General features: G+C 47.8%; 1 protein-coding gene across 7 annotated transcripts in view; it reads left to right on the top strand.

Moving 5' to 3' along the window:
- Window positions 1-19,529, top strand: part of DLG3 (discs large MAGUK scaffold protein 3) — a 53,296-nt gene that overhangs the window by 2,109 nt on the left and 31,658 nt on the right. For 4 of the 7 annotated variants that reach the window (XM_082716169.1, XM_082716168.1, XM_082716167.1 and 1 more), the window contains exons 2-9: window positions 1,959-2,009; window positions 2,448-2,572; window positions 2,774-2,943; window positions 3,234-3,370; window positions 3,937-4,081; window positions 4,696-4,855; window positions 6,450-6,606; window positions 7,012-7,114. In XM_082716169.1, the coding sequence (XP_082572295.1) occupies window positions 1,959-2,009; window positions 2,448-2,572; window positions 2,774-2,943; window positions 3,234-3,370; window positions 3,937-4,081; window positions 4,696-4,855; window positions 6,450-6,606; window positions 7,012-7,114 (1,048 nt within the window). Of the gene's footprint in view, window positions 1-1,958; window positions 2,010-2,447; window positions 2,573-2,773; window positions 2,944-3,233; window positions 3,371-3,936; window positions 4,082-4,695; window positions 4,856-5,147; window positions 5,344-5,379; window positions 5,569-6,449; window positions 6,607-7,011; window positions 7,115-7,942; window positions 8,062-19,529 lie in introns of those variants that run through there. The other 3 variants (XM_082716172.1, XM_082716170.1, XM_082716171.1) reach the window with 3 other exon arrangements.

Below are 19,529 nucleotides of genomic sequence, written 5' to 3'. Positions count from 1 at the left end.
AGGAGTCCTCAGTTCTAGCCTCCTGTCTGTCCGCGCTCACTGCTTCCTGTGGCCCTTTCCTTGGCTCCTTGCCCTCTCCAGTGAGTCCCCCTCTTTCCTTTTCCCCTATATCCTGGGGCCCTACCCTTGCAAACACTCACTCATGCTTTTCCTGCTCAACTGGCAGACAGGTGCCAGTCCCAAGACTGGGCCAGTTGGCCAAGGTTTCTTTGCCAGGGCTGAGCCCCAGATGGCCCCCGGCCCTGGGAGCGGGGTCACCAAGCAGGGCAGTGGGAGGCTGGAGCCTCTGATGCTCGCCAAAGCTGGAGCTGGCCTTGAAGCATGGCTTATCACATGTGGGCACACATGGTACACCAGAGGCATATGAGCGCTGCATGGGTGTCCTTTTGCCTGCATGTCTGTTGCATGTTACTTCAGGCAGCTGTTTTAGTTTCGGGGCTCTGAAAAGCTATCGGTTCTTCCCCCGTGGGATCAGGGACCAGAGTGGGGCTGCAGCTGGGGTCCTCCTCCCAACTCCCAGAACTTCAGGGCACAAAGCCCTGTGGTCAGGCCTTGAAAAGGTGGAGGCATGACTCACCAGCATGCCCACTGCCCACCTATGCCCCCCCCACCTCCCCTCCAAGCCAAAGCTACAGTGGAAGGGGAAGCATGCGAAGGAGCCCCCATCAGAGGTTTGCAGCTCCCTTCAGAGGAGAACACCAGGGTTCGGGAAAGGGGCAATGCAGCCAGAGACAGATGGAGGAGGAGGTACTGGGATACCTGGGGAGAGAGGCAAGGGAGTCCCTCCATTCTCGGGGATGAGAGTGGGAGCCGGGGAGCAGGTACTACTCGTCTGCCACAGTCACATTTTCATTTGACAATAGCCACAAGTATGTCTTGTCTGGTGGGCCAGTTCTGGGGGTTGGTCAGAACAAAGCTTACTTCTATCCCCTTCCCTTGCCTCCCCTCCCATGGCTGCTGTATACTGAAGGCCAGGGGCTCCACTGCTGGTCCCTCTGTGGGTTATCAGCTTCTCCCTCCTCTGGGGAACCTTGTCCACCCTGCTCCCATCGCACCCCCGGCTTTGCCTCTGACTCCCACCCAGCTCCTACCCTGGCTTTTTCTGTGGGGAAACACAAAGGGTTAGGTATCAAAGGCCCTTGGCAGAAAATGGATTCGGTCTTTGACTCCTTCCACCCATTCGAAGAATCAGGTTCCTGGGGACACAGAGGAGATATAGAATGAGGGTTCCTGGGGGTATTCAGAAGGGTGCTCCTTTCCTTTTCTCATGAGTTCTGCTGGGGAAGGGCGTGAATGGCCAAAACATCAGTGGCTTTGGCAGCTTTATTTAATCAAAAGAGCAGCTGGAGATCCAGGTTCTGACCCTGGCTCTGCCACTAAATGCCAGTGTGCTCTGAGGTACAACCTGTGTCCTCTCTGGGTCCCGGTGTCACACCATCTGTCACATGAGAAAGGTTGGACAAGATGGTATCTGCTGTCCTACCGGTCCTGACATGGTGGGAGTCTGTGATCCCTGAGTCAGGAAGAGCTATGGATCAGAAGGGGAAGAGGTCCCCATCGAGGCCACTGGGTGTGCCCCCATGGATGCTAGGTGTGGCATGGTTTGCCCACTGTGTTCCATTTCCACTAACCCCCTTAGGCCTACGGTGCACCCCTCCTAAGTGAACTCCAAGGCCCTGGGGCCCAGCCTCTCAGTGAGTGCAACACTAGCTGGCTGGTCCCGGATAATTAATCTGGGCTAAATGGGTTCAGGGCAGATATGGCTGGAAGCAAGGGAGGGGTGTGGCCTCCTCAGGGTCAGCCTGTCCCCATCTGTGGCCAAGAGGCATCCTGGGGTCAATTCGGGCTCCTACTCTTTGGGTGGTGGGGGAAGGGCAGATTGACCAGGAAGGCAGATGGGTGTGTGTGGGGTGGGGGGGTTGGGAAGTGCTCAGGGAACTGCCCGTGTTTCCCCCTAGGTGAACGGCAGCGATGGCATGTTCAAGTATGAGGAAATAGTACTTGAGCGGGTAAGTCTGCCAGCAGGCCAGGATGAAAGGGGAGGGGAGGGTTCAGACCAGGAACGGGAAGCGCCCTGTGTGTACCTCAGTCTCAAGACTTGTTGGAGGGAGGCACCTACTTTGAGAGGACAGGAGGTGGGGGGAGGGAGGAAACAGTGGCCCTGGAAGGCCACGTACTGCATCAATCAATCAACCAGCTCACAAATATTAATTGACCTTGCTCACTGAGGCCTGGGGAGCTGGGGATGGGGGGCGCTTGGCTGGGGCCTCTGGGCCAGAACGGTTGCCACAGGCTGGGAATCTGTATGTTGGCCTGCCGGGGGTTGGGGGCGCCTTCTGAGGACTGAAGAACCTGCTTCTGGGGGGTGAGGGGAAGCGGGGGAGATCCAGAACCATCCCTCTTGCCCTCTGAGTGAGCAGACCATGCCCCTCTGTCCCCTTCTGCAGGGCAATTCGGGCCTGGGCTTCAGCATTGCAGGGGGCATTGACAACCCGCATGTCCCCGATGACCCCGGCATCTTTATCACCAAGATCATTCCTGGAGGAGCTGCCGCCATGGACGGAAGGCTGGGGTGAGGTGGCTCGAAAGCAGGGCTGGGGCTGGCAGGGGCAGGATGAACATGAGGGGAAGAGGGCTGCCTGGCATGTGATGACCCTTTGGTTAGCTCTCAGAGGGGGCAGGGAAGGGGTGGCAGGGAGGGAAGGAAGGAGAGGTGGGAGAGGGGGTGGGGAGGCAGTGGTGGGGTGTCATGCTTCTCGGGCTTCCTCCTCAGGGTGAATGACTGTGTGCTGAGGGTGAATGAGGTGGACGTGTCGGAGGTGGTGCACAGCCGGGCCGTGGAGGCACTGAAGGAGGCCGGCCCCGTGGTGCGCTTGGTGGTGCGGAGGAGACAGCCCCCACCTGAGACCATCATGGAGGTCAACCTGCTCAAAGGGCCCAAAGGTGCATCCCTCTACATACCTGTGCTCTGGCCAGAGACTCTGGGTGGCTCTGTAGGACACAGAAGGGGACAGCCTTACTCCTTGCTTGACCTCCCATCTCACTTTCCCTTACTGACCTCGGGATAGCAGCCTAGTGTCTGGGTTCCCCCAGGGCAGGGGAGGAAAGTACAGGGAGGGGAGCTCCCCCTGAACCAGTGGGTTGGCTCGGGTGGGGAGTGGGGTCTGGCATTGACTGAGCACTCTAATGTCTCCTTGTGGTCCTCTCCCACTCCCTTCACTGCCCCTCCCCAGGCCTGGGTTTCAGCATTGCTGGGGGGATTGGCAACCAGCACATCCCAGGTGACAACAGCATCTATATCACCAAGATCATTGAGGGGGGTGCTGCTCAGAAGGACGGACGCCTACAGATTGGGGACCGGCTGCTGGCGGTGAGACAGCTTTTGGGGAGGCCCACATGTAGGGTGGGGTGTGGAGGTGGGGTTCTAGTAGCCTCTCACTCCACCTGAACCTCATTCAGGGGCCAGCATTGTGGGGGAGGTTTCAAGAGCATCATCATTGGAGGGATGCGTGGGTGGCTCAGTTGGTTAGCTTCTGTCTTTGATTCAGATCATGTCCTGGGGTCTTGGGATTGAGGCCCACTTCAAGCTCTCTGCTCCAGTGGGAAGCCTGCTTCTCCCTCTGCCTCTGCCCCTCCCCCTGCTTTTGTTCCCTCTTGCTGTGTCTCTCTCTGTCAAATAAATAAATAAAATCTTTAAGAATAAATAGATAGATAAAAAAGAGCATCATCGTCTGAGTTGCACACGCTCAGATACCAAGGCCCTAGTTCTTTTCATGGACGCAGCTCCCATACCAGCTCTATTGCACTCTTAGTGCTTGTCAGCTTCTCACAGCACTGTATGGGGCCTCCGTTAGAGCACCGTTGAATTTCCTGGAAGCTCCCCGGAGAGGCCCTCCCTTCTCCCAAGTGCCAGCCTTAAGGCCTTTCATCTTCTAGGTGAACAACACCAATCTGCAGGATGTGAGGCACGAGGAAGCCGTGGCTTCACTGAAGAACACGTCTGATATGGTCTACCTAAAGGTGGCCAAGCCGGGCAGCCTCCACCTCAACGACATGTATGCACCCCCTGACTACGCCAGCAGTACGTACCCATCCCCCTTGTCCCCAGCCTGAAGCCCAGCCCCCTGGTTACTGGAGGGGAAGGAATTCAAACTCCCTGTTCAGAGAGGGAGGGAGAGAGACAGAGAGCAATAGTGCTCAGGAGAACTGAGTCCAGATCCTCGCTCTGTCCCTTGTAGCTGGGTGCCCTTGGATGAGTCCCTTTCCCCTGTCTTCAGTTTTCTCTTCGGCAAAAAGGAGCTAATGATATATGGGCTGCCTTCCTCATAGAACTGCTGCAAGGATCAAATGAGATCATGGACAAGAAAGCCCTTGGAAAACCGTATTAGGCTATAGAGATGTGAGGGATTATTATTAGTCACACCTCTAGTCATGCCTTTCTTTGTAGACTGCTTGACTTTAGCTCTTTCTAAGACTCACAGGAGTGAGCCCAGGATTCAGAAAGGGACTGTGGAGGAGGAACCCAGGGGTGGGAGTGAGGGGGTGGGGAGAGGGGAGGAGAGGCCTGAGGAATCAGCATCCCTCGATGGCTTTTGCATCTCTGGTGGGGTGTGGGGCACAGTCCTTGATGGGGGTGAGGTAGGGACCTACATAGAGTGGTCTCTGAACTTGTCTCTCTCCTTTTCTTGATTCCAGCTTTTACTGCCTTGGCTGACAACCACATAAGCCATAATTCCAGCCTGGGTTACCTTGGGGCTGTGGAGAGTAAGGTCAGCTACCCTGCTCCTCCTCAGGTTCCCCCGGCCCGTTACTCTCCAATCCCTAGGCACATGCTAGCTGAGGAGGACTTCACCAGGTAACCCCCTCCCCGCCGCCACCCCTTTAGCCTACTTAGGGATGAAGAGGATAGGAATCCGTTTCTGGCTAGCCACGGGTCTCCTTGTAGTATGGCCCAGAAGAGGAGAAAGCCCTTCTCTTTGGGGTCGGCCCTCTTTGGGCCCGAGAGGACAGAAGGAGCTGCAGGGACAAGTTCCACCATCAGGGGGCGTGCCAAGCGTGTGGCCCCGATCCCAAAGTACCGAGTTAAGGGGGAGAGGGGTGGAGCGCGTAGGGGGCTGAGGAGGTGGAAGCTGTGGGGGTTTCCTTCCCCGAGCCAGTCGCTGCCCCCTCTGCGGCAGTCGTTCTAGAGAAAAGAACCGTTGAGACGGTGGGGTTGGCAGGACGCTGGGAGGCTGGCGGGCCCCGTGGCCTCCCCGGGGACGGCCCCGCCCCACTCTGGCGGCGGCGGCGGCGGCGGTGGCGGGCGGTGGAACTGGTCGGGCCGGCCGGGGTTCCGGGGGACAGGTTTGCTGCGGGGTGGGGCCTGGGAGGCTGCAGTGGAGCCGGAAGGGTAGGCGGACGGGGTGGGGGACGGGCAGGGAGAGCTGGAGGAACCATGGAGAGGGCACGCAAGCTCTCAGGCTCCGGCTTGGCCCTGGGCTTGGGCACGGCCTCGGCCTCGGCCTGGAGGAGGGCTTCGCAGAGGTGGGCCTGGCCGCTCCGCTCCCTGCGGCCTGGAGGGGATGCCAGGTAGGAGGAGAGCAGGGATTTGAGCGAGAGCATCCGAGGCTCAGGGAGGGAGCCTTGCACCCAATACTGGGAGCAACAAAGGAGGAGTCTTGGACTTGGGGCTCTTCTGATGAAAGATGCTTTCAAGTGAAGGCAGTGGGCCGGGAAATGTGTGCTGAGGGTCGGGTTTTAAGGCTACGCAGGCACGAGCGGCTGTAGCTCTCGCTTGATGACACTGACCATTTCCAGGGGGATGCCTTAGACATAACATGGTTAGTGACAATTGGGAGTTTTCATGTATTAACTCTCTTCTGTCGGGCTCCTCGGCTTCTTCTGGGGACCTGGGGTTTCTATACCTGTCTCCCACATCACCTGGCAAGGGCACATAGTAGTAGTGGGTGACCAAATCTGTCCTTGGGGAAGGTAGGAGGACTAACAGTTGGGTGGAATTTCGAGACCGTGGAGGAGCATTTTGCGGATGAGTGCGATCAACCCCAGGCTGGTTTCCAGCGCCCCTAACTGGTTCCCCTTGTTGTGGCCCAGGTCCATCACGCTGGTGGTAGGATAGGAGAATCTGGGAAGAAAGAGGATGAGGGAATGGGCTCTGAGGTAATGTTCTCCAGACAGGGTAGGGTTGTGTTGAACCGAGAGAGTAGAGGACTGTCCACTGGGAAGCCAACTCCAAGCCCTCAGGAAGAAGGGAGGGAAGAGGAACTGAAACTTGGCACCTGGCAGAAAATAGCAGCCAAGCAGGTTTCGGGAGAGAAAGGAAGCAACAGAGTATCATATGTAAAGGAACCTACATCATTCTACGGCAGTATGGGCCTTGTTCTAGGCTGGCCCTCACGGGGACAACAGTTTACATCCACCTTGTCCTTATCCTTTTGCTTCTTTCCTACCAGAGAGCCCCGCAAGATCATCCTGCACAAGGGCTCCACAGGCCTGGGCTTCAACATCGTAGGAGGAGAAGATGGAGAAGGCATTTTTGTCTCCTTCATCCTGGCAGGAGGCCCAGCTGACCTGAGTGGGGAGCTGCGCAGGGGAGACCGGATCTTATCGGTGAGGAGAAAAAGGAGAGGTGGGAGGATGGGATCCATGCCAATCTAAAAGGGAGGAGGGGACATCTTGCTTTCTCCAAGAAATGCTTCTTGAGATGGGAGAAGGCTGAGCTGGAGAAAACTGATATTCTCTTTATAGATGACTTCAGACCTTAGGACTGAGCCCAGACTTATCCTTGAGGAGGAAATGAATGTGTGTTGGATCTCAACCCTGGTTGGCATTTGAGCCCCACAAAGATAACTATTACACTAAAGATGGCATATTCTTTACGGGCAAGGATAGGATATTGAGAAACGCATCTGAGTAGGCTTATGGCTGGGCTATCCATCTCCTTCTCCTAACTGCTATGACAGAGGACTGCCTTTCTTGTTGTGGGAATGGCTCATAGCTCCTCTCTTTGGACAGGTGAATGGTGTGAACCTGAGGAATGCAACTCACGAGCAGGCTGCGGCTGCTCTGAAACGGGCTGGCCAGTCCGTCACCATTGTGGCCCAGTACAGACCTGAAGGTAGGAGATGGAAGGTTGGACAAGGATTTGGGGAATTGAGTCCAAAGGGGCGGCTTTTTGCCATCATAGGTACCAAAGCTACTTGATCAGGTCTCTTTCACCCTAGCGCAGTAACCTCTTCCTGTCTTGTTTTCCTTCTGGACTGGGGTAGGTTTGGGGAGCTTTGGAGCATCATCTATCTGAGGCGGTGCTCAAAGCCTGCCTATCAAGGCTGCAACGCAGCAGAAGGCCAGTAGTGGGCAGCAGCCTGGGGAAGGAAGCACAGAGAGGGGCGACTGGAAAAAGGGGAGAGGGAAGAGAGGGGAGACACAGGACTCCGAGGCGAAAAGACGCAAATGTATGCGGTGGAACGGGAGGAGAGTAACTCCCGGGTAGAAGGACCACAGGGAGGAAAAATAGGATCTCTTTTCTGGATCCAAACCCCTATGACTCCCACTTCCTTCCTTTCATCAGGGTGACTGAAAGATCCATAAACGCACTGAAAAGGTGATGCTAGGCTGTCGGGACGGGCAGCAGGGAATGGACCCCCCCCTACGGGGGGCCTTCTTTGTGTTCTCTGGGAGCGGGCCCCAGGCTGGGGCGAAAGGGCGGGGCTGGGTATGCAAATGAAGGCGTTTGATTGGCTGGGGCTGGCCAAGGCCCAGGTGCCGAGGTGTGCTGCTGGTTGCGCGCCCCAGTCAGCCGGCCGGCGGGGTGGCCATTGGCGGGCCGAGCGCGGCCTCCAGCCGCACGCCCCGCCCCGTGACCCAGGCGGAGGGCGGCGAGCGCCCCTCCTTCCCCCCCTGTCGCGCGCCTCAGGCGTCTCCTCCTCTCTCCTCCCCTCCCCCTCCCTCCTCCCCTCCTCCCGCGCGCCCCGCTTTGTGTCCGTGGTCTCCCGCGCGGGACGGAGGGGCTGGCTGGAGCTGGCGCTTTCTCGGCACTAGACCTGGACTCCAACCCGGCGCCAGGTGAGGTGGGGCGGACGAGGGTCAGGCCCCCTCGCAGTCCCCCCGGCCTCTCTACGGTTCTGTTCTCAAACTCTCTCTTTTCCAACACTGTGCCCCCCACTCCTCTGCGCTCTCCCCGGAATCCCTTCAGCTCACGCCCCAGCCCGGTGCGCTGCGCTGGTTGGGAGCCCCTCCTGAGAGCCCCTCTCAGCCCCAGGAGAGCGCCGCCCGGGGCTGAGCGCCGGCTCTCCCGCCACGGGGCCCTGGGTGGTCTCCCCCTCTTTGCCATCACCTCTTCCCACTCACGAACCGGGCCCCTTTTCGCCCCAGGACCTCTGCCCTCCCCTCGGCCTCCTGCCCGCCGGCTGCTCTGTCCCCGCAGCTTCCTAATCCCTGTCCTCAGAGGAATTTTCTAACCGTCCCCCTCCCCCACACGCATTGGTCCGCCAAACCTGGCTACCTCGGGGAACCCCGAGGCTGGTTTGGTAATCTCGGGACCCTACTCCCATCCCCGCTTTTGTTTGTGAGGGGTTTCAGACCGCTCCCGACTCGTGTGGCCTCCCCCTCCTCTTTGTAAGCCCGGCCTTTGTCCCTTGGGGCCGCAGTGCCTGGACTCCTTGGACACCTAGGCCCCGGGGGCCAGTTACTAAGGTGGAGGAAGGGACCTGTACCCGGCAGGTGCTCTGGTTCCGTGATGAGGAGAGGCCGGGAGCCCCTTCGCCGAGCTGTGAGGGATCTAAAGCGCCTACCTTTGTCCTTTCCACCCCCCCTCCACTTGTTCAGTGCCTTTAGTAAGGGAGGGCCTGAAGGGGAAGAAGAGAGGGGGCCTGCCACCTTCTTCTCTAGGCTTCTGTGATGGGGGCAGAAGTGTGGGAAGGTAACTAACAGGAGGACTTGTTGGTCCCAGGTCAGGGGAAAGAGGGATGCAAATGGAGACTTTCAGTCCATTTTCTCTCCATGTTTTGGTGTTCAGTTAAGGACAAGAAAGACACCTTAGGGTTATTGGCTGGTTGTGGTTTTTTTTTTTTTTTTTTTTTAAATTTCTGCGCGTGCTTTTTGCTTCTCAGTGGAGAGCTATCCATCTGATTTTTATTAGCAACCAGTATTTATCATGTCATGCCCACAACTTAGACAACGGTAGGTTCTGCAAAGAAAATGATTTCTCATATTTGGGTGTGTGTGTGTGTGTGTGTCGGAGAAATTGATGTGTTTCTTTCGGTTTTGCTCTGTGATGTTGGGCACGTGGAAACAATACTGTGAATTTATTTGGTGGTAGGATGTTGGAAACTGGTGACTACATATTTCTGTGAGTTTTATTGGGAGAATGTAACTGGTTCACCTAAAAGGCTACAAGTTGTCCAGGATAAAGGGATTCATTGCTGCCAACATGTATTGCTCTCTGAGCATATTTCTGAGAGTTTATAATGTATGTTGAGGTGCTGTCCTATGTCAGGTCTCTCTACCACTGGCTGAACAAAAGCCTCTCTTAGGATTTAGTTGAACCACTGTTGATAAGGCTCTGCCACTCCAGTCTTTCTTCTTTCTTTGCTTTGGTAAATCCAGCAGGACCCCAACATGCAAAAAGCTTTTTTTGTTGTTGTTCCTTTCAAAAATGGCCCCTCAGAGACAGGTTTAGAGGGGCTACCAAGCATTCGGTGTTGAGCTCTGAATTTTCTTTGATAAAGTGATGATAGCTTTTAAAAATAAGGACCCCATGTTGATCATTTTATGAATATATTAAATGCTGTTCTTAGGAAAATTGTATTACATGGCCATTTACAAAATGAATAATCCAAATATATGTCTGCTGGCCACAATGGCAAAGACTTTGCATGTTATGGACCAAATTAAGTGTTCATTATTTGTGTTATTTTCACATGGAATGTGGGATCTGGAAAGGTTTTTGTACTCCAACCGGTCTTTGTGCAAACCGGAACAGCCACAGGAGAGCAAGGACGTGACTTGCCTAAGGCCATGAAGGGAAAGTTGCTCTGTAGGGGCGGGGAGGGGGGTGTCAGCAATTGGTTTAGGTCTGAGGTCCACCAATTGGGAAAAACCGTACTTGGGAATACCTGAGAGACCCAAGACGTACTTGGAGTGGAAGAACAACAACAGGAAAGGAACTGGGGAAATAAGAGAGACTAGGGAAAGAAAGATGTATGGGCAGGGGTAGATTAGTGGCCATGGTGGCCACTGAACTCCATTGCCAAGCCAGTGCAGTCTTTGGCTAGGAACCATTTAGCATGAGAGCTTAAAAAATAGCTCTGACTAATTAGAACGATCAGAGTAAGAATAATTTTTTCTTTTTTTAATGGCTTAATTGAGATATAATTCATTTACCATACAATGCGCCCGTTTAGGTGTACAATTCATTGATTTTTAATGTATCCACAAAGTTGTATATCCAGGGTCACAGTCAATTTTAGAATAATTTCATTACCCCTCCCCTTTTAAAGATTTTATTTATTGATTTGACACCCTTTTAATACATAGAGAGGGTTTAAGCATTGGAAGTGTGATAAGTGTAGGACAGTTGCTTCCTAGTGTATCTCCCCTGAGCACTTAGGGGCTGGATGGCAGCTTGATGGGAATACTTTAACCTTGGGATTCTTTCATATATCTGGTTTATTCAGTGTGGGTTAAACACATAATGAAGATTAAAAACCATGTCTGTCTATTTGAACTTTGTATTGTGCCTAGCAGAAGTATTTTTACAATGAAGCTTTGGAAAATATTAAAATAGAAATAAAAGTGCTAAATGGTAAGGTACCACAGTGTGAGATGCTATGTAATAGTTTCACTCTTGATTGCTCCAAACTATTGTGGACACAGCAATCCTACCTATTAGCTAAAAATAGCATGATGTTCTTGGGCATGTATAATCCTGCTTAAAATTCAAATTGAAAATTTAAACAACTGGCTCTTGGCAAAGGCTCTCTCCCAGTCTATTCTAAAATGAAAAATATTTTTCTTTGATTTGTGAAATTGCTCCACCAAGGGAAGTATGGGCATCATGTTATAACATTTTAATTTAGAAAGTATCTCCTACATTTTCCCCCCTAGTTACTTTGTTTCAGCCTCTGTTTTAAGCTGAGCTAGTATTTTTCTGGAAAGCCCTTTTGTTTTTAGAGTAAAACCTGAGCCCCAAATCAGGAGGTAAGCCAGAAATTGGTCACTAAGGTAGCTAAACTGGGAATTGCTCATTTATGACCAGAAATTTTCACCTGGCATGTAAATCTAGACAGGCTGGGGGGAAGGGAATGAGAGAGAATCTATTTTCCATACTTATTTTAAAGTGCTGAATAAGCATACTTTCCCCATAGAAATGCCTTTGGCTAAGACCTGAAAGAATTAAGGATCAGTGATGATAATAACTGGAAAGCATAAAAGTAACATTGTTCCCATAACATTTATTAACCATCCCATCTCCCCTGTTGGAGAATTGAAGATGTAACCATAGCTGTTACCATATCAGCATGATCTCTCTTGAGAGCAAAGAGGTGAAGGTTAATCAAGGCAAAGAATTTAACTCCTGAAATTCCTTTTGCTATCCTAAAAGAAGACTGATACAGGGAAGGCAGAAAATGAAGTGCTGTTAACAGCATTTCTGCACTGAACAGTTTAAAGGCAGCTCGTTTTGTATTCATGCTCCTGTCTCCACCACGTAGACTAGAGCCTGTCCCATGGTTTGTTCTGCTAAATTATTATCTCTATGTTCCAGATGGTTTTGTGAGCATCAATCTTCAGAATATCCCTGTAGGATAGGTGATACCATGCCCATTTTACAGATGAGGAAGGTGAGGGGCAGAGAGGGTAAGTGACTTGTTCAAGGCCCCACAGCCAGTAAAGAGCAAAGTCAAAGTTCAAAGTCAGATTTCCTGAGAACTTCAGGTCCAGGGCTTTTGCATCTAGGACACAACTACCTCCCATCACAGCAGAGAAGCTGTGAGGCCCCTTTTCCAATGCAGATACATCTAGACTCTGAGAGCCAGAAGCTGTGAACAAGTGGGGTAAAACCAACTGCCAAATGTCAGTTTTTTTAGTCTTGATGGCCCCAAACTGCTGTACCAAAGGAGGAAGTAGCCAGGGAGTAGAGGGGCTGCTGGAAGCCTGAGGGAGACCTACAGATTCCTACAAAAAGAAAGTTGGCTTTGGAGGACTACTATAGAATGATATTGTGGGGGAACTCAGGGAGAAGGAAAAGATGGGAGCTGCTTTGCTTTGGCTGTAATAGCAAATGTGTGCAGGCTTAAGAATATTTATTCAGGAGTGCCTGGGTGGCTCAGTGGGTTAAGCCTCTGCCTTTGGCTCAGGTCATGATCTCAGGGTCCTGGGATCAAGCCCCACATCGGGCTGTCTGCTCAGCAGGGAACCTGCTTCCCCCCCCATCTCTGCCCGCCTCTCTGCCTACTTATGACCTCTGTCAAATAAATAAATAAATAAAATATTTTTTAAAAAAGAATATTAATTCAGTAAGTAGGCATTTCTCATTTCTTCAAGTGAAATGGAGTATTTATCATTCATTTTTTAATGACCTTATAGTTTGCTCACTTAAGGGTACAATTCAGCAATGCTTAGAATGTTCACAGAGTTGTGCAGCCGTCACCACAATCAATTTTAGAACATTTTCACCAACCCAGAAAGAAACCTGTACCCTTTAGGTATAATCACCCCCCTGCCCAAACTTCCCATCCCCCTGAATACTAGGCAACCACTAATCTACTTCCTGTCTCTTATGAATTTGCCTATTCTGGACATTTCATATAACTGGATTCATATACTGTATGGTCTTCTGAGATTGGCTACTTTAACTTAACATAGTGTTTTCAAGGTTCCTGCGTGTTGTAGCATGTACCAGGCCTTCATTTATTTTTCTGACTGAATAATATTCTGTTATATACATACAACATATTTTGTTTATCCATTCAACAGTTGACGGATATTGGGTTGTTTCCACTTTGAGTCAATTGTGAATAATGCTCTGTGAGCATCCGTATGCAAATTTTTGCATGGACATGTGTTTACATTTTTTCTGGGTATATATACTTACTGGATCATATGGCAACTCTGTGTTTAACCTTTGGAGGAATGGCTAGGCTGTTTTCAGTCGCAGCTACACCAACCTCACATTCTCACCAGCAGTGAGGGTTCCACTTTCTCTACATCCTCACCAACCCTTATTAGTGTCAGTCTTTTTGATTCTAGCCATCCTGGTGAGTCTGAAGTATTTGGGGGTTTTCATTTGCATTCCCCCAGCAGCTAGTGACATTAAGCATCTTTTCATGTGCTTATTGTTTACCATTCATTTTTGTTTTGCTCCAGCCCCTGATTTGATTCTCACCCTATTTCTTTTCTAAATTGACTGGAGACCAGAGCAGGCCAACTATGTTATTAATCAGGTGATAGAAGGGAACCAGAGGATAAGGGACTACCTTTCACTCTTATTGCTGAGTGCTGGAGGGGCTGAATGCTTCGTTGTAGATAATTTTAGTTAGGAATGCTGACCTGATAAAAGTGATAGGGCCCACCCCCCCCCAAAAAAAAACGGGGAAAAAAAAACACAGCTTATTCACATACCCAACAGTTTATTCATTTAAAGCATATAGTTCAGTGTGTTTTAGAATGTTCAGAGTGGTACAACTGACACCACAATTAAGTTTAGAACATTTTCCTCAGCCCTGAAAGGAGCCTGTCTCATTAGCAGTCACTCCCCATTTCCTCCAACTTCTCCCCTCCCCTAGTCCTAGGCAACCACTGATCTACTTTCTGTTTCTATAAAGTTACATTTTTGGCCGGTTAATATAAATGGAATCATACCATATTGTAGTCTTTTGTGTCTTCTGCCTTTCATTTAGCATAATGCTCTCTAAGTTCATCCATGTTGTAGCATGTATCAGTACTTCATTCCTTTTTTATGGGTGAATAATATTCCACCCTATGGCTTTATTACATTTTGTTTATGTACTAATCACCTTATGAACATTTGAGTTTCTGCCTTTTGACTATTACAAATACTCCTGTGAACATTCATAGACGAGTTTTTGTGTGGTCCTGTTTTCAACTTTCTTGGAGATACATACATACACACACATCCCTAGAAATGGAATTGCTGGGTCATAGGTAACTTAACATTTAACATTTTGGAGGAACTGCCAAACTTTTTCCTAAAGTGACCCTTTTAGGCCAGCCCTAAAGTTTATAAACTTAGGAGAGAAACTTAGAAGAGGAAAAAAAATATTAGCTTTATTTCCAGTTTTGCCTACTGGGCTGAACTCTATATACAGATGGTTTATGCTGGGGTTTTCTGTCTTCCATGTAGCCCAGGGACATGGTAGCTACAGTTGGCAAAGCATTTTGCACCTAGCCAGGCAGGTCCTTTTTTTCCTTGTTAGACGGTTTGAGACAAAATCTTATAAAACATCAGTTTTCCTGATAGGATAGAATGACTATAATAATATATAGGAATGAGAATGAATTACTTACTTACTTAGTTACAGTTCTTTGAGATTTCCTTTTAATTCAGTGTATTGCTTGTTGAAATCTTGACCCTGTTATTTACAGTTGATTTGTTTGAAGTTTTAGCCTTATATTCTATAATAGGGAAATTGTTTTATTCTTTTAAAGAGAAATAGGAGAAGTTCAATAATTGGGCCTGTCATCGTCACTGAACAAGTACCATTTTTGCTTACCTACATTAGGAATATATATATAAATAATGTGTGTGTGTGTGTATGTGTGTGTGTGTGTGTATGTGTATAAATGTTAAGTCATTAATCCTATGGGAATCATCTTGGACGAGGAGCCAAGGCCCTGGATTCTAGTTCTTTATCTTTTGGGGGGGTGCAGAAGGGGGGATCTTCCCTAAGCATGGAGCCTGACGTGGGGCTCGATCTCACAACCCTGAGATAATGACCTGAGCTGAAATCAAGACTGGGTGCTTAACCACCTGAGCCCACCCGGGTGTCCTAATTCCCCACTTTATCTTTAAGTTAGCTAAATGATCTTATGCTAATCAATCTCTTTGGGCCTCAGTTTCTGATCTGTAAAATGAGGAGAGTGTGCAAAATGATCTCTAATGTTTCTTCTACCTCAAATTTTGTGTCAGATAAATGGAATTGAGTTGAAAATTCAATTTACAGTTCTATTTGTACCTAGACTATTATTGAATCACAAAGTCTTGAGCTAATAACTGTCTTGCTTTAATAAGGGTCTTGTGTTCCCCTCTTCTTTCCTGTGATAAGGCTTTCATTCTCTTGAAATGGACCTTTGTTTACTTTTCACTGAATCAAGATATCATTGGCTATCTTTAAAAAAAAAAAAAAAACAAAGGCCCTAGGGATTTGGGGATTTTTCCACTTGATGAAGTTAAGTGATAAAAATTTGAATAGACCCAAAGAAGAAAACTAATATAATATATTTTGTGTAAATGTATACATTAAGGATCTGGTTTACATACATGCTCTTTCGATTTTCATAAAGGAGGAAGAATTTTGCAAACCTTGGCTTAAATTCCAGACTAGATTGATTTTTTTAAAGATTTATTTAGGGGCACCTGGGTGGCTCAGTTGGTTAAGCAACTGCCTTAGGCTCAGGTGTGATCCCTGTGTCCTGGAATCCGGATCGAGCCCTCCATTGGGCTCCCTGCTCCACGGGGAAGCCTGCTTCTCCCTCTGCCTTTGGTCCACTCTTGGATAAAATGGTGAGGTGATAATAGTAATAATATGTCTAAGGGTATTTGTCTGCAACTGATTGATCAATCCCAAAGGAAAACGATGAATGAGCCAGGAGCAGTGTGGAGGGGAGTTTGTAGTGGATGTGTTTGTCCTGGCTTTGTTCTAGGGCCTGTCCTATTCAGTCTGTCTCCCCCTCTTCAAATTATATTTATTTTTGTATTACATTTAGATTTATAACAAATTGGAAAATACAGAGAAACACAAAGTAAAAAAAAAATCAGATCTGTAAAACTACCTCCAGAAATAACCAGTTTGTGTCTGTCTGTATGTATATGTATGTGTTGGGTGTTATTTCCCTCCAAACTTTTATATATCATATTATATGTATATATCTCTTTCAAGACTAGAATCATTGATTTAAAGAGTTTTGTATCCTTTCTTTTAACTGGCTGTATATCATGAATATCAAACTAAAATGGTTTCTAGTAGTTAAATAATATTTTATCATGTGTATGCTATAAGTCATGTGACTGTTCCCTTTTTTGGTGGATGTTAGGTTGTTTCCAGTTTTTTGTCTTATAAATAATACTGATGGATATCCTTGTATGAGGCTTTTTTTTATGAATCTGATGTTGCTTCTTCAGAATGAATTCCTTGGTATGGAATTATTGGCCCAAAGGGTATGAACAAGTTTAAGACTTGATGTATTTTGCCAAATTGGTCTCCACCTCCACAGTATAGAGGGTGTGTAGTTTGAGATCTTGGTAACATGGAGCATTATTTTTTTAAATCTCTATAAATTTGACAGGTAAAAAGTATTATTTGACTCATATTTTAATTTTTATTTCTTTTTTAAATAACAGTTGAACATGCGTGTGTTTGTGCATGTATATCTTCACTGTCATTTTGTGTGTGTGTGAATTACCTGTTCATACCTTTTCTCCATTTCCCTATTGAGGTATGTTCATAAGTTCTTATTGATGTGTAAAAGCTTAAAGGTAGTTAAAATATTAATTCTTTGTCATGTATATTATAAAGATTTTTCCCAGTTTGTAGTTTGCTTTTTAACTTTATTTTGACATACAGATATTTTATGTTTTTATGTAGTCAAGTCTATCAGTGTTCTCTTTTGTGCCTTTAACAAGTAAATGTTCACTTTTGTTTTATTCTAGTTTTTTAATATTTTTTAAAAGATTTTATTCATTTATTTGACAGGCAGAGATCACAAGTAGGCAGAGAGGCAGGCAGAGAGAAGAGAGGGGAAGCAGGCTCCCTGCTGAGCATTGAGCCTGATGTGGGGGTTCGATCCCAGGACCTTGAGATCATGACCCAAGCCAAAGGCAGAGGCTTAATCCACTGAGCCACCCAGGCACCCCTAGTTATTTAATATTTTTGTTTTCACACTTGAAACTTTAACCTGCCTGGAATTCACTTTTTTAATTTTTTTAAAGAATTTATTTACTTATTTGACAGATCACAAGTAGGCAGGGAGGCAGACAGAGAGAGAGAGGGAATCAGGCTCCCTGCTGAGCAGAGAGCCCGATGTGGGGCTTGATCCCAGGACCCTGGGATCAAGGCAGAGGCTTTAACCCACTGAGCCACCTAGGTGCCCTTTCTCTACTGTTTTGAAGTGCCACCTTTATTACACACACAGACACACAATTTGGATTTTGGTATCTTATTATGTTCTATGATATTTTACTCTGAGATTATCCATTACTTAAAAATGACCATAGTTGACCATAGTAACAGGAAGAATCTTTCTCTAGGTCTCATTTTCTGGGTTCTTCCCACAGAAACTTGACTCAAAAGATTCAGTTGAAACCCCAGTAAAGATTGTCAGTGGATTTGTGATCCAGTCAGAGGGACTACTGTGAAGAACATTTTGCTCTAGACTCTCAATCGACCTGGTAAAAAGTACAAATCAGTTACATTAACTCAAGTTAGAAAGCTTAGTTGTAAAATGTTGTATTTCAATCACTGTGTTGCAGCATCTCTGTTAAGTGGAAGAGATTGTTAGGAACAAGATTGCCCGCTGCCTTGAGAGTAGGGAAAGGTATATTTTGTCTTCATTCTCATGTTTTCTGGATGAGCTGTTTTGTCTTAGGGTGCTTCTTGTATACAGTTTGGCTTATGGGTTGAAGGAGCTAAAGGTTTTGTTAATCCGGCATTTGTTTTTTTGTTTGTTTGTTGTTGTTTTTTAAGATTTTATCTATTACAGATCACAAGCAGGCAGAGAGGCAGGCAGATAGAGAGAGGAGGAAGCAGGCTCCCCGCCAAGCGGAGAGCCCGATGTGGGGCTCAATCTTAGGACCCTGAGATCTCAACCTGAGCTGAAGGCAGAGGCTCTAACCCACTGAGCCACCCAGGCGCCCCTAATCCGTCATTTGAATGTGCTACATGAAGTTCCTTTGAAACAGAGAAAAGGTCCTAGTTGAGGCTTTTACCCTGATCTCCTGGATCAGGAGATAGGTGAGAAGGACCAATGGCAAGGTCCTGTGAATAACTTTTTCTTTGCCTGATGTGAAATAAAGCGTTTATCACTCTACGCATTTCAGACCAGGCAGCTGAACGTCATGAAACCTTTATATACTATAGCACTTTTGCTCAGTAGCTCTTCTTGTAACCTCGGTAAGCCCTTTGGGGGACAGAAACATCCAGTCAATAGGGATAAACTGGAATCTTTTATGGCATGCTGATGTGGCATGTCTTGTTTTCTGTTTTATTTCCAGTGTCAGGATGCTGTCCTGGCTGTGTGTGTGTGTGTGTGTGTGTGTGTGTGTGTGGCTGAGGAAGCACATTGTGACAATGCAGGGACCAGAACAATGACACTGAGGTTTCTGTTCTGGGTTAGTCATAGTTCTGGGCCCATTGTTCTAAAAGTAGAGCTGAAATTACTTTTCTTCAAGCAATAGTTGCTCATATTGAGGCCTGTTTGCCACTTTTCTGCCCTCTCACATAGCCTTAAGAATTTTTTTTTTTTTTTGCAATTTCTACCCATTGATTTAATATTATTTTTTGACCCAGAGAATTTAGGATTATTTACAGATGTGAAGATTTCCCCCTTCTGGCTTATATTTAAAAATTAAAATTAGGGGCGCCTGGGTGGCTCAGTGGGTTAAAGCCTCTGCCTTCGGCTCAGGTCATGGTCCCAGGATCCTGGGATCGAGCCCCGCATCAGGCTCTCTGCTCAGCAGGGAGCCTGCTTCCTCCTCTCTCTCTGCCTGCCTCTCTGCCTACTTGTGATCTCTGTCTGTCAAATAAATAAATAAAAATCTTAAAAAAAAATTAAAATTAGACTAGTCCTAGGTTTGATTCCCTGTGGGCCTCATTGATTTGGTCATAAAATCATAATTATGTCAAAATTAGACGGGACCTGAGGAACTGTCTAGTTTTAGAGATCTTAGATTCTTTAAATAGTAGGCCCCATAATTAAAAACTAATGCAAGTAATAAACTTCATATTATTTTTCTAGAGACCAGTTTGTGATTCCTAGAAACATGCTGTTTGGCTATTCATATACTTACCTCCACACCCACAGAGATTTTTTTTTTTTAAGATTATTTATTTATTTATTTGACAGAGAGAGAGAGAGAGACAGTGAGAGAGGGAACACAAGCAAGGGGAATGGGAGAGGGATTTGAGAGCAAAGTCTTATTAGAGGGGAGATGGATTTGGAGGCTTGAATGTGTGTCCAGTTCATATTAGTGAACATAGTAGTTTCAGTCCTCATTGATGCTTTATTAGGCTCTTTAAGTAGATCATGAAACCTCTGACATGTCAGTGTTTTGCATAAATGGTTTGTGGTTTTGTTGG

This window comes from Mustela nivalis, assembly GCF_964662115.1.
Source record: "Mustela nivalis genome assembly, chromosome: X".
In the NCBI taxonomy this organism is placed as follows: Eukaryota; Metazoa; Chordata; class Mammalia; order Carnivora; family Mustelidae; genus Mustela; species Mustela nivalis.
Note: the sequence above shows the minus strand (reverse complement) of the source record. Positions and strands in the feature narration are given on the sequence as shown.